General features: G+C 36.1%; 1 protein-coding gene across 1 annotated transcript in view; it reads left to right on the forward strand.

Moving 5' to 3' along the window:
* Positions 1–7365, forward strand: part of SELENOF (selenoprotein F) — a 34858-nt gene extending 27493 nt beyond the window's left edge. Inside the window, exons 4-5 of the mRNA XM_052637469.1 lie at positions 4028–4077; positions 6517–7365. Coding sequence (XP_052493429.1) covers positions 4028–4077; positions 6517–6648 — 182 coding nt within the window. The 3' untranslated portion in view covers positions 6649–7365. The remainder of the gene's footprint in view (positions 1–4027; positions 4078–6516) is intronic.
* Positions 7366–13972: the final 6607 nt, after the last annotated feature.

Consider the following 13972-nt stretch of genomic DNA (forward strand, 5'->3'; position numbering starts at 1 on the left):
GCGGCCCCATAGACATAGATGGCAGCCCACCAGGCTCCCCCGTCCCTGGGATTCTCCAGGCAAGAACACTGGAGTGGGTTGCCATTTCCGTCTCCAATGTATGAAAGTGAAAAGTGAAAGGGAAGTTGCTCAGTCGTGTCCGACTCTTTGTGACCCCATGGACTGCAGCCTACCAGGCTCCTCTGTCCATGGGAGTTTCCAGGGAAGAGTACTGGAGTGGGGTGCCATCACCTTCTCCGGTAACTTTGTATGGCACTTCACAAATCTTAATTGTACCTGCTGTAAGCCTTTATTTATTAAATCTTTAAACCAGTAGAGTACATTGTATGACTGCTTCTAATGTGATCAAAGGTACATCATTATATCTAGCAAAGTATATTTTGTTTCTATATTTTCACTTGTTTATGATTTCAAAAATAATAGTTCAAACTTTTTTTTATTTCTAGACATATCCTTCCTATTACCCCTCATCCCCACTTAACCTCTTTTGGAAGATAGATTTTTATTTTTTAATACTCTTCAGTTAACTTTAAAGAGCTTCTGGATTATAAGAAGAGTCCTATGACTTTCTAAGCAGTGTATGTAGCAAATATTTACCCTGACTTCTAGGCAGCTGCACAAATGCCATGCTGATAAGAATCTTAACAAAACTGAATCATTTAACCTGTTTTCTAATCATTTCTGTATATTTGATCACTTTAAATTGTTATTTACAAATCTGCCTTGGTAATTGACAAATAGTTAAATGGCATAAGAACATTTTCTTGAAATAGTGACTGAATTAATCTCTAGGAATCTTCAAACTGATATAATTTAGTTATTTTTGGAACAGCAGAGGGCTTCCCTGGTGATGCAATAGTTAAGAATCAATGTGCAGTGCAGGGGACACCAGTTCAGTCCCTGGTCTGGAAACATCCTACATGCTGCAGGGCCAACAAAGGCTGTGTACCCCAACTACTGAGCCCAAGCACCAGCAACTACTGAGCCCACACGCCACTACTCTGATGTGCACCCAAGAGCTTTTGCTCCACAACAAGAGTAGCCACCACTGTGAGAAACCCACACACCACAGGGAGAGAGGAGCCCCTGCTCTCCACAGCTAGAGAAAGCCTGTACATAGCAGCAAAGACCCAGTGCAGCCAAAAATAAATAAAAGAAAAAAAATTTTTAAATAAGTAAAGTAGAAAAATAAGTTACTCTGGAATGTGTTTTGCAAGTCTCATATTCTCACATAGTCTGTCCTAGTGCTGTGTGTATATAGTGAATATTCAACTATCTTTTTAAAGTTTAGTTTACCGCCTGTAAAATGTGTTTTGCCACTACGGTGTATTTAACGGATATTTCCTTCATTCAGAATTTGGAGCTTGTGGATTTATACGTAGCAGAGAGAAGAGAAAAGAACAGATGACGATAGTCATTATTTCACTCTCCATGGGTCATTAAGTGACTCATCTTAATATTTCTTTTAAATGTATTCCTCATTCCAGCCTGTTAAAAATTTCTTAAAGACAAAGTTATAGCTTTTGTTATAAATACAAAAATATATTTGAGTAGTTCTTTTCTCTAGAGATATTTTTTTTGTAGTTGTGAACAAACCGTGTTAAATAATGCTTTGCACAGGTGTGCATTATACCATTTGCCAAAGGAATGGTATAAAACCCACAGGATATCATCAGCTCATTTTCATTTGGGGAGTCAGGAATATTTGGACAAATCTGAAAGGATGAAGGTAATAGAGAAGACATTCTAATAAGCCAGAATAGTAGAATCAATTTCATTTTGAACTAAATATAGTAGGGGAAATTAAGATGGGATATCTAAATCTCTTCCAACAGTTCTGCAAAACCTTGAAAAGAAAAAGTATTTATTAATTTTTGTTTTGTTGTTCTAGATGCACATATATAAAGATCTTCATAGTGAAACATGTCTGCAGTTCTATTGCTAGTTGATTCTTAGTTTAAAAAATAAGTTCTTGGGACTCCCCTGGCGCTCCAGTGGCTAACTGCACTCCCAATTCAGGGGGCCCAGATTTGATCCCTGGTCGGGAAACTAGATCCCACACGCCACAACTAAGACCCAGTGCAGCCACATAAGTTTAAAAAAAAAAAAAAAAGATAAGTTCTCAAAAGCATGCCTGTCACTATAAAATCTAATTGGAAACTAATGCAAATCATTATAGAGCTGGTATTAAGAACTGTCTGGTATCTTAATGAAACAGGTTATTTGTATATTTTTTAATATATTGTAAAATTTTCTAACTTGGACAGTTAAGATATGATCATTACTAAAGACTTGGTAAAATGTAGATCAACAGTAACCCCAAAAGGAAGATATTTACTTAAAAACTTCCCCAAACCCTGTGCTCTAGATATAACTCCTATTAAAATAGTAGTTATTGTTTTGAACTATTAGGTGTATTCTGCTAAGTATTTTCTATTTTCTCACTTAATTTTTTTTTAATTTCCTTGAATGCTTCCAAGCTTTTTCCTTTGCAAATATATATTTACAGATAAATATATAAATACATTAATGTAAATATATAAAAACAATGTATCTGTCTTTTTTTCAACAATGGAAAACAAACTGATCTATAAACCTTTATATGCATTTGTGTCTATATCACTAAATATAGATTAATACAATTTTTAAATGATTGGATGTGTATGAAACACATGTACTTGTGAGTGAGGTCCATGTTAATTTATTTAACCAATAGCCTTTTACACACTTAGATTATTTTCAGATCCAGACTTGGTTAGCAGGACCTCGTATCTGTGTTTGCCTTATATAGTGTCATTGTTTCCTCAGTATAAAGAAATTCTGAGAAAGATACTTACAGGTCTAAAAGAGTAGGCACATTTTTAAGACTGGTTCTTTTTGCTAAAAACCCTTCAGGAAGGATGTATCCATTTATATTTCTCCCACAGCTAACCCTCAGCAAAATGTTCTCTACCCCCTCTCTAACCTTAAATATTCTTTTTAATTTTTGCCACTCCAAATAAGGTTACCTGATGGTTTTGACAGCTCTTGGATTATTTTCTGAGGTTGAACATTTATTTCAAATGTTTAGTGACCACTTGCGTATTTGTATATTACATGTTCCTGTCCTTAGTTATTCTAGTACCTAGTATTTTCTATTATTATTAATAGGAGCCCTCTTATATACTGTCAGAAATAATTTTTCCCAATTTGTCATCTTTACTTTTTTAACTTTGTTTCCAGTGGTGTTTTGCTATATCTGTTTCCATTTTTATAGAGGCACATCTATAAATAATTTTCTTTAGAATCATGTGTAGGAAAATTTTAGTTTATCCAGGTTGTCTGTGTTAAATGTCATGGTAATAACACGAGTCTTTTTTTTAACACTTAATCACAATTCAGATTATCAGTTATATGGTTACTTGTTTAGCATCTTTCTTCCCCACCAGACTATAAACTCCGTAAGGGCAGGAGTCCTGTCTGTTTTATATAGCTTTATCTCTGCTGTCTGGTATACAATAGATATTCAAAAGTATTTATTGCATAATACACACACACACTCCCAGACGCATGCATACATGATCTTTTTCTTTCTTTTTGTCTGGCTTGATAGCTTTACCATATATAAAAATAGAGGTGTTTTTAACTCTAGATTTCCTAATCTGTTTCTTTGTCTTATCCATTCTGATAATAAGTATCACATAGTATATTAAATAACAGTTGAACAAATTCTCCCGTATTTTACTTTTTCTAAACTGCTCTATTCTCAAACATTTACCCTTATATACTCAGAGTTTTGCTGTCATTTTGTCAAGCCCTTAAAATCCTATTGTAATTTGGGATTTTTATTAACTTGAAATGACATCTTTCCATTGAAGAAAATGGGATGTCTTTCTACTTGTAGGTGTTTTAACTTCCTTGGTTTTCCCATATAGAAAAGAATCTAATTTTTTTATTTGTTGCATTTATTTCTCCTTTCTGTATTGATCTTTATAGTCACTTGTATCTGGAAGTGAACAATTTGAATCTATTTTTCTTTTCTTTTAAGCTTTCGTCAGGAGTGATAAACCCAAACTATTCAAAGGACTGCAAATCAAGGTAATGTAATTTTAATGTGATCCTTTTTTTCCAGCGTTTTTTTTTTTTAATTAAAAAATTACTCATTTTAAATTAACTTTTATTTTTTAGAACAATCTTAAGTTTATAGAAAAATTTATTCTAGAGTTCTCATATACTCCCATCTCCATCTTCCAGTTACCTTATTAACATCCTGCATTGATGTACATTTGCAGATGAACCAATATTAATACATTATTAAGTGAATTTCATAGTTTGCATTAGGACTTAATTCTTTGTACAGTTCTAGGAGTTTTACCAAATGCATAATGTCATATATCCACCATTATAGTATCATACAGAAGTTTCACTGTTCCCAAAATTCCCCGGTGCTCCACATCCCACCCCCTGCCAAACACCTGACAACCACTGACGTTTTGACTGTCTCTGTAGTCTTGGCTGGTCCGGGTTATCATATAATTGGAATCATACAGTAGATAGTTTTTTCAGATTTCAGACTTCACTTGATATACATTTACATTTCCTTTGTGTCTTTTCTGTAGCTGGATAGCTCATTTCTTTCTAATGCTGAATAACATGAACAATATTCTGTTATATCATGGTTTGTTTTTCTGTTCACCTATGGAAGGGCATGGTGGTCGCTTCCAGGTTTTAGCAAGTAACAGTGCTGTGTACATTTTTATGTAGACATAAGTTTATCTTACATGAGTAATTGCCTAGAAGCACAATTACTGAATCATAGCAAGACTATTGGGCACTTCTTACAAAGCTAAACTGTTTTCCAAAGTAGCTATATCATGCTGCAGTCCCTTAATAATAGATGAGAGTTCCTGTTGATCCACATTCATCAACATTAGTTATTGTCAGTGTTTGAATTTTAGCCATTCTAATAAGTGTGTTGTTATCTCATTTTCATTTGCATTTTCTTAACTGAGCATCATATCACATGCTATTTGCCATCTGTGTATCTTCTGTGGTGAATCTGAGATCTTTTGCTCACTGTTTAAAATTTTAATTACGGTTAAAAAAAATTTTTAAGAAATTTCCCTGGTGGTCCAGCACTTAAGACCCCATGGGGACACAGGTTTCGTCTCTGGTCAGGGAACTGAGATCCCACATGCTGTTCAGTCAAAAAATTAAAAACTTAAAAGCAGTTAAGATGGTAAGTTAAATGTTAAGAGTACAGTTCAGTAGTGTTGAGTATATTCACAGTGTTGTGCAGTAGATCTAGAATTTTTTCGTCTTGCCAAACTGAAACTCTATATCCATTAAATACTAATTCCCCTCTCTCCTGTCCCCAGTCCATGGCAACCAACTTTGTTTCTATGATTTTGACTGCTTTAGATACTTCATATTAATGAAATCATATAGTATTTGTCCTTTCATGACTGGCTTATTTCACTTTAGCGTGATGTCTTTGAGGTTCATCCATGTTGTAGCATGTGACAGGATGCTTTCTGTGCATCTGTTGATACAAGATTTCTTGTTTAGCCTGTTGGTAATAGTGGATTACATTAATTCATTTTCAAATATTGCACCAGCTTTGTATACTTGGAGCAAATCCAAATTGGTCATGGCATATGATTCTTTATACATTGTTGGGTTTGATTTAATATTTGAATATTTTTGCAGCTGTGTTCTATGTAGTTTCTAATTTTATGACTGAGGTTTTTTTAATTAAAAAATGAAGTTTTTAAGCACAGTCTATGTAGATAGCCTGATCCAAAAGTTTTTAGTAGTAATGTTATTGCTTCATTAGCTTAGAGGGCCACAAATGGGTTGAGAATATACCCAATGCTAATAATCACATCAGAGCTTGTCTTCATCTCCTGAGTTCACAACCCTAGAAAACCTAGAAAAACTGAAGCATAATTGCTAAGAGAAGTTCTCAGAGCTCCCTTTATCATCACTGCTACATTCTAGTTATGTAGTCCCTAATTTAGCATTGAAGATCGATCGCTTAATGAATGGGATCATGTTTGTTATCCCATTTACCCAAAGTAAGAATTCCTCAGAGCCTTCTGGTGAAATATTGGACCCCGCCACTTAGGTAGGTCTGAAGTTTTAGGAATTCAACCAAATTACAAACTATTTACAACAAAATCAATTTTTTCTGGTTTAAGAAATCAAATGAAAGTCCAGTGCAGAATTATCTGATAATTGGTAGGCACAGTCTTTTTTAACATTGCTCTTAATTATCATTCTCTTCATGTATGCAATAAACACTTGTTATATTCAAAAGTAAGCTTAAACCCCAAGTAAAACTGTCTCGATACCAGCAAGTGTTTCTCTTCAAAGTAAAGTGTGGGGTTTTTTCCCCTATTTTTTATGAAATCCCTAAAAGAGTTTAGAAGCTTATTATTATTACATTTAGTTAAGCTAGGTTGAATTGGTTTGGATTTTGGTTGAAGCTTGAAAAGACTCCTCCTAAGCAGAAAATTATATTCCTCTCTTTTGTAGTATGTTCGCGGTTCAGACCCTGTGCTAAAGCTTTTGGACGACAGTGGGAACATTGCTGAAGAACTAAGCATCCTCAAATGGAACACAGACAGTGTAGAAGAATTCCTGAGTGAGAAGTTGGAACGCATATAAATCTTAAATTTTGTCCTATCCTTCTGTTACCTTGTCCAGTGAAATACTATAGCACCTAGAAAATAATTTAGTTTTGCTTTCTTGCATTGGTCAGTCTTTTACTGTGAGGCATTAAACATCTAATTAAAAGTTCAAGCGGCAGCACAGCCCATGATAGGTAAGAAGTTAACAAAACCCTTTTTTATAAGTTTCCATCCTTCCTTTGTTGATACCACTAGTAACAGAATGCCTGGTAGTAGACTTGTGGTTAATTGTGCAGGTGATAGTTTGTGATAATTGGTCAGTTTCATGAACAGCAGATTTCTAAATTAGGGAGGTTAATGAGATGATTGTTGTGCTTCGTGTGCTGTGTGCTCTCTGAGAGTAACGACAAAAATCTTGAAAGCAAGTAAGACATACTGAGCCTCAACAGATTGCCTGTTCCCCAGATCCTCTCATATTTTTGTATCACCCAGCCTTCCTTTTAATAGAAATGTATAGTTTATAATGAATGCACTGCATAAGAACTTTATGGCTGCATTATTGCAAAACAGATTCAAGATCTACAGTAAGAGTGAAATATTCACACAAAGATTTGCATTAATGAAGACTACACAGAAAACCTTCCTGAGGATTTGTGTAGACCTGATATTTAGCAGATTTTTGTGCTTTACATTCTTATGGAAAAGTCAATTTAAAAATGATCATTTGTAAGACCAAAATATAAATAAAAAGTTTCAAAAATCTATCTGAATTTGAAATCTTTCATGTTTAAAAAATGACACATTTCTCAGTACATTTTTATTTTCATATAAATCTTTGTTTCAAGCCAAAAAACACTTAAAATGAACACATTTTCATTAATACCTTATTATATAAGGAATATCTCTTAAAATACCACCTCTTTTTTTATGAGCTATTAAAAATGACTTTGCTTAGTCTTTTGTGTGATGAAAGTGACTTCTTAAAGATGGTTCACTAAGACCAGCATTCGTCCAAATGACTTCAGGTCACTTACACCTCTTACTAAATTAAAGTGGTCTAAAATCTTACTGTATTAACTCAATCTTAGAATAAATTCTTAAACTGTCTTAATGAAGGGTATTTGAAATTCTTTTAAAGACAGCTCTGCCAGGAAATGTTTGTAGAATATTTAACAGAGGTCAGTTGTTAATCTTTACTGGCATTTTGTGACATGTCATTTTAACACATTTTAAAAGCCAACTAGAAAATGAAAAAATACTGTAAGTCCTGGCATACAAGCTGTGGTCTATTTTTGGTCATCCATAGTAATGTGGAGAGCCATCACTTTGATAGTACAAGGCCCTGGATAATATACTAATCCCTAATGGTGGTTATTGGGCTTCCCTGGTGGCTCAGTGATAAAGAATCTGTCTTCCAATGCGGGAGACGGGAGTTCAATCCCTGGTCGGGAAGATGCCCTGGGGAATGAAATAGCACCCCACTCCAGTATTGTTGCCTGGGAAATCCCATGGACAGAGGAGCCTGGTGGGCTTCTGTCTATGGGGTCACATAAGAGTTGGACATGACTTACAAGTAAATAACAACAAATGGTGGTTATTACTTCAGAACAAAAATGAAGTGAAGCCAATCGTGGAAAGTGGGGAAAAACCAGTAAGAGAGGAGTTGCTGCCACATACAGAGAAATAGCTGGATAGAAAGGGTGAAACTTCAGAACTTCTGGGGTTGGCACAGAAACCTAATCGGACTGTTCTCTGAGCAGGAGGAGCCAGTCAAATGAGTTATCTGGCATTGAGAAGCCTGAAAACTCTATTGTATCCAAGTTGTTATTAGAGATCAAAAGAGACTGAAGAACCTTAAACTTTGAAAAACTTTTAAGTTCTTGAGTTGATGAATAAATGTGTTATCTACCAAGCTCCACTATTTTAATTGGGAAGTTTGAGTTAATTAGCCAGTTCCAACTCTTTTTCACCAATTCCAATCAACAGCTAAAACCTTTTTAAAGAAACAAATCTTGATTACCAAGAAGAGGGTATATAAATACTGGTCCAAAATAGTACCATTTTATAGCCAAATTTTGACATTTGATTAAGCTTATTCAAGTTCACAGATATGGATATGTAATAGTCACTTGATATTTATAAATTTGCTCCCCATGCCAACATTTTGTTACTTATAACGTAAAGCAGTTAAAATGTGTCTCTAAATTCCTGAATTTGGCAAAAGCCTCTTAAGGAGCTATGAGCAAAAGCTGACATTTCCTGTTTTAAGAGGATTTGAGACTTGAAAGCCAATCTAAAATTAAAGTTAATAAAATGCATAAAATATTTTTTAAAGCAAACTGAAAAACTTTGGAAATTAAAATTGGCAGTAGCTACCATGTGAAAGCGTGTCTACAAATATATAGAAAGTAGGAGTACAGATTACAGATAGGAGCACAACTAGGTAAGTATTTCTTTTCCTTAACAATGAAAGTATATTCTAATTACATCCTGTGGTGACAGACAACTTTTTCTAGGAGAAGATCGCATGTGTTTGTGATAAATTAGACTTTTGCTGATTAAAATAAACATTTTCATTTTGCCTTCAAACTGGTCTTTAACCCAGGAATCAGTAGCATGAAACATGATTACCTAGAAATGCTAAAGGAATAAAACTAAGAATGATCTGAGACCTCTAAAACTAGTTCTTTCCTATTAGCTAGTCTTGAAACAGACTACGAATACGTACAACATTTTATCTAGTATTATGAGAAGACTGAAGTTTAGATCTTAAAATTCAAAATGTTTTTTAAAAACCATTTTGGTAGAAAGACTAAGCTAAAGTTGATCCTATTCACAAATTCCGTATTTGCAAATTCACCTGCTCATTGAAATTTAATTGTAACCCAATCACAATACTCTTGGCACTTTTGAAGTCAGCCATGGATGTGTGGAAAGCAGTGAAAAATTTGAGTGCCCCAATGCACACATTCCCAGCCAAGGTCAGACAGAGTGACATTCTGCCTTGCTTCAGCTCATGCTGTGAACAAGCATCCTTTTCACAGTCGATTTAATGCCACGTATTTTGCATTTTGGGGCTTTTTGTTGATGATTTCACTCTCAAGAATGGCTCTCAAGCGTAGTACTAAAGTGCTGTCTAGTGTTCCTAGTAAGTGCAAGAAAGCTGCGATGTGCCTTCTGGGAAAAAAATTCGTTTTAGGTAAGTTATGTTCAGGCTTGAGTTACAGTGCTGTTGGCCATGAGTTCATTGTTAGTAATATATTTTAAATAAGCAATGTATTTTAAATAAGGTGTCTTTAAACAAAAACACAAAGCAAAGTAATGTACTGATAAGTTAGCAAAAATGTGACCAGAGGCTTCCAGAATTCTAACCCTCTGTATCCCCTAAAAGCAATAGTTTTGTGTTCACCAGTTAAGTGCTTACAGTGACTTTATAGCACATAATAACTACTGTGAGTAATGAGGATTGACTAATTTAACATTTTTATTGAGACATATTTCATATTTAAAATTCACCTACTTAGAGTATGCAGTTCACTGGCTTTTTAGTATATTTACAGAGTTATCCAGCCATCACTACAATCTAATTTAGAAGATTTTCATCACTCCAAAAAAGAAATCCTGTACCTGTCTGTAGTCAGTCCCACACCCAAACAACCTCAGTCCTAGACACCTATCCAGGTTGTCTCTGGATTTCTCTATGAATTTGCCTATTCTGGACATTCTGTATAAACAGAATCACAATATGTGCCTTTTGTGTCTGATTTCTTTCATTTAGTATGTCTTCAAGATTCATTCATATTACAGCATGTATCAGTCCTTCAGTTCTTTTTGTGGCTGCATAACAGTTCTTTATATGAATATACCATATTTTATCCATTATTTGGTAGACCTGGGTTGTTTCCACTTCGTGGTAATTATGAATAACACAGCTCTATACACTGACGTATCACTGTTGGTGTGGAGATGTTTTCATTTTTCTTAGATACATAACCTGGGAGTAGGGTAATATACTGTCAATGTTTAACTTTTTGAGGAACTGCCAAACTCTTCTAAAGTGGCTACACCATTTTACATTCCCATCAGCAATGTACAAGAGTTCTAATTATTGCACATCTATAGTCTTCATCTCTCATTAAGGGTACTCATTTTACACCCTTATCATCTGGGGACATTAAGATGTGTTAATAAGCACTATGCCCTCCACTAAAAGTGAATTAAAGAATGAAATTCTTTTAATCTTTAGATCTCTCAATTTTTCCTGCCTCTTGTGCCTTCTCTCACTTTACTGGATTTTAGCTTATTTTTCTCTTCCCCAGTTGCAGTCATGAAAAAAACTTAACTGTTCCCATATCTATTAGAAATCACATTCCAGTGTGAGAGGCAACCATTAAATAAAGGTACAGATATATCATTGCAATCATGGTACAAACAATGAATAAAAAAGTTACTCAGAATTACAAAGGAGACTAGCGAGTAGTTCAGAGACCTCCGGAGGATGTGATATTTAAACCAAGGCCTGAAATATAAATGGAAGCTATTTAAGAAAAGAATACTTTGAAATGCCTTACATTTAGAGGGAAGAGTACGTGCCAAGACCCAGACTTTGTAGGAAGTCAGGCACTTCCACACACATGCAAGAAGTCAGAACGTCTGGAAACTCGTGATCCTGAGAGGAGGATAGTAGGAAGTGAGGTTGGGAAGGTAGGCAAGGAGGGTCTGTGCTGTCTTACGACTTTGGTTGCACTCTGAGTTGCTTTTAGAATAAAACCAGAAAAGGAAAAACACCTCAATCAGGAGTGACAGAATCTGGTAAGATCAACTCTCATGGGCACACTCAGAAAATATGTCTACGTAAACACTTCAGTGCTTTACCTACTGCACTAACAGCCTCTTTAGGGGCATCTGGTGTATAATTTACACTTTAAAAGCACTCATCAACTTGCTTTGAGAACAACAAAGACAACCCTAAGCTAAAATGTTAAGTTTTATGCGATTTCAATGTTTTATTTGTTATCTATACTCAAGGATCCTTAGACTATTCACTAGTTATACAGACTCATAGGGGGTCCTATTAGTCCACACCACACCCGGCGTTCTACCTTGCCCCTCTAAATTGAGCATTAAAGTCAATTCTAGCTCCAAGGAAAGAACACGGAGCTCCAGCCTCGAAACTATGTGACTCTATATCCATAGCAGTCTTTCTGTCACCACCTCCACTGTAACTAGTACCAGAGGTCTTGTGCCCGGTTTCACCTACATTCAAGCTTTTGACCCATGTCCGTGGCTCCTGTTTCACCTGATCTCCCACATCATAAATACCTATATGACTCAACAAAACTGTTTTAGCTGCCATTCCAAATTCTGAAATCTATTCTCCGGGCCTGAAGTGTGTTTCCATTCCTTCCTGGCTTGAACATCTGGACCTATAGCCCAGACTCTGATCTGATCTCAGTGTTTCCTGCCTAACCTAGTCCTATGAACAATGACTAATTCATCTACTTTAAACTCATATCTCTTCATCGTAGCCTAACAATACAGGACTCTTCCGTTTCTCCCCATACAGAGTGAAATCTTTATCCAGCTATACCCCTTGCCTATCCATTCAGAATCAGCTCGATCTTATCCCAAAGCTCAGCCCAGATCCCAGCCAAGCTCTTTTGGTCTAGTTTCCATTGCTGCATTACAAATCATCCCAAAACTCAATGCTTTAAATATTTGTATATCTGTGCATAAACAAATAGAGAAGGGAAAAGATTCCATTGATTGTTTCCCTTGAGAAATCTAATATACCTCTTGCAATTCTCTGTGCATTAATGATTAACTTTCACTTAGAAAGATTTGCAAGGAAAGGGTCAACATAAGTCTAGACTACACAGGCTCTTTAGAATCCTCCTGCAATGCAGGAAACTCAGGTTCGATCCCTGGGTCAAGAAGATCCCCTGGAGGAGGGCATGGCAACCCATTCCAGTATTCTAGCAGGAAAATCCCGTGGCAAGAGAAGCCTAAACGGCTACAGTCTGAACACAACTGAAGCGATTAAGCACATACAACCTATGTTCAGAGATTGTCAGACTGACAGCGTTTCAGTTTTAACAGAATTTTGACAGGCTCCTCCTCATAGCCACCTAGCCAAAGCGCCTTCGTCAAAGTGGTAGTGTTTTCCTCATTAGCGGTAACACATGAGATTGTGTTTATGTTTGACTGTATACAGGATATACCATCAAAGTTGATTAAATGAATCATTTAACACTGTTTACAGGAAAAGACTTAACAGATGTCAGGAAGAAGAAAGTCATCTTTTGAGTGTAAACAGTGATGTCAGTTGGTACAGAAGTTTCTGAAAGGCAAAACAATAGTGGGAAAAATGTTTTGTAACTGATGTGCAAACAGAAGGGAAAGTTAGGGAGTAGTAAATTAGCCTGCTCTGGAAGAAATACTTCTTGTCAAATCAGTGTAATCTTTCTCCACAGAGTTACTTGCCTGTTAGGACAGGGATGGGTATAATCTGTCCTCAGTGTAGCCAGGCATTTTATCCTAACTTTACAGAGTTATTTGTAAACTAGGAGAAATATCATCTAATACCTCCTTTTTTTTTTTAAAGTGGATGCATTTGAGAATGAGAAGGTATTGCTTCTGAATTATTTTCAATAGCTCAGTATCAATGTAGAGCAAAGCAAGTGGCATCTTCAGGTTTCCATTATGTATAACTTACTAGAATCATAGTACTTTTCAGTGAGAAGCCAAGAAGGGGAAAATCGACACCTGGGGATTCTCTTACTCCCTGTCATTTTTTCCCATCGGTGTCTGACTTTTGTTTCCCCTTCATGTGATGTCTCTTGGAATAAATGATACATTTGCTTCAGACTCATGTTCCCTGATGCCAGCTCTCTATGAAGGTAGCCCCTCTGCCCTCTCTTTTGAGTATTTTCGCCTCACGTGATTTTTCATGATCACTGGGGCACACCAGTCCATTCTAAAGGAGATCAGTCCTGGGTGTTCTTTGGAAGGAATGATGCTAAAGCTGAAATCCGAGTACACTGGCCACCTCATGCAAAGACATGACTGATTGGAAAAGACCCTGATGCTGGGAGGGATTGGGGGCAGGATAAAAAGGGACAACAGAGGATGAGATGGCTGGATGGCATCACCGACTCGATGGACATGATTCTGGGTGAACTCCGGGAGTTGGTGATGGACAGGGAGGCCTGGCGTGCTGCGATTCATGGGGTCGCAAAGAGTTGGACACGACTGAGTGACTGAACTGAACTGAACTGGGGCACATTAGAGAACTTTGCCTCTTCTGGGTCCTCATTGCATTCTGAGGCACTGAGGGTTAGGATTCCATCATATTTCGTCAT

Source organism: Budorcas taxicolor, chromosome 3 (genome assembly GCF_023091745.1).
Source record: "Budorcas taxicolor isolate Tak-1 chromosome 3, Takin1.1, whole genome shotgun sequence".
Taxonomy (NCBI): domain Eukaryota; kingdom Metazoa; phylum Chordata; class Mammalia; order Artiodactyla; family Bovidae; genus Budorcas; species Budorcas taxicolor.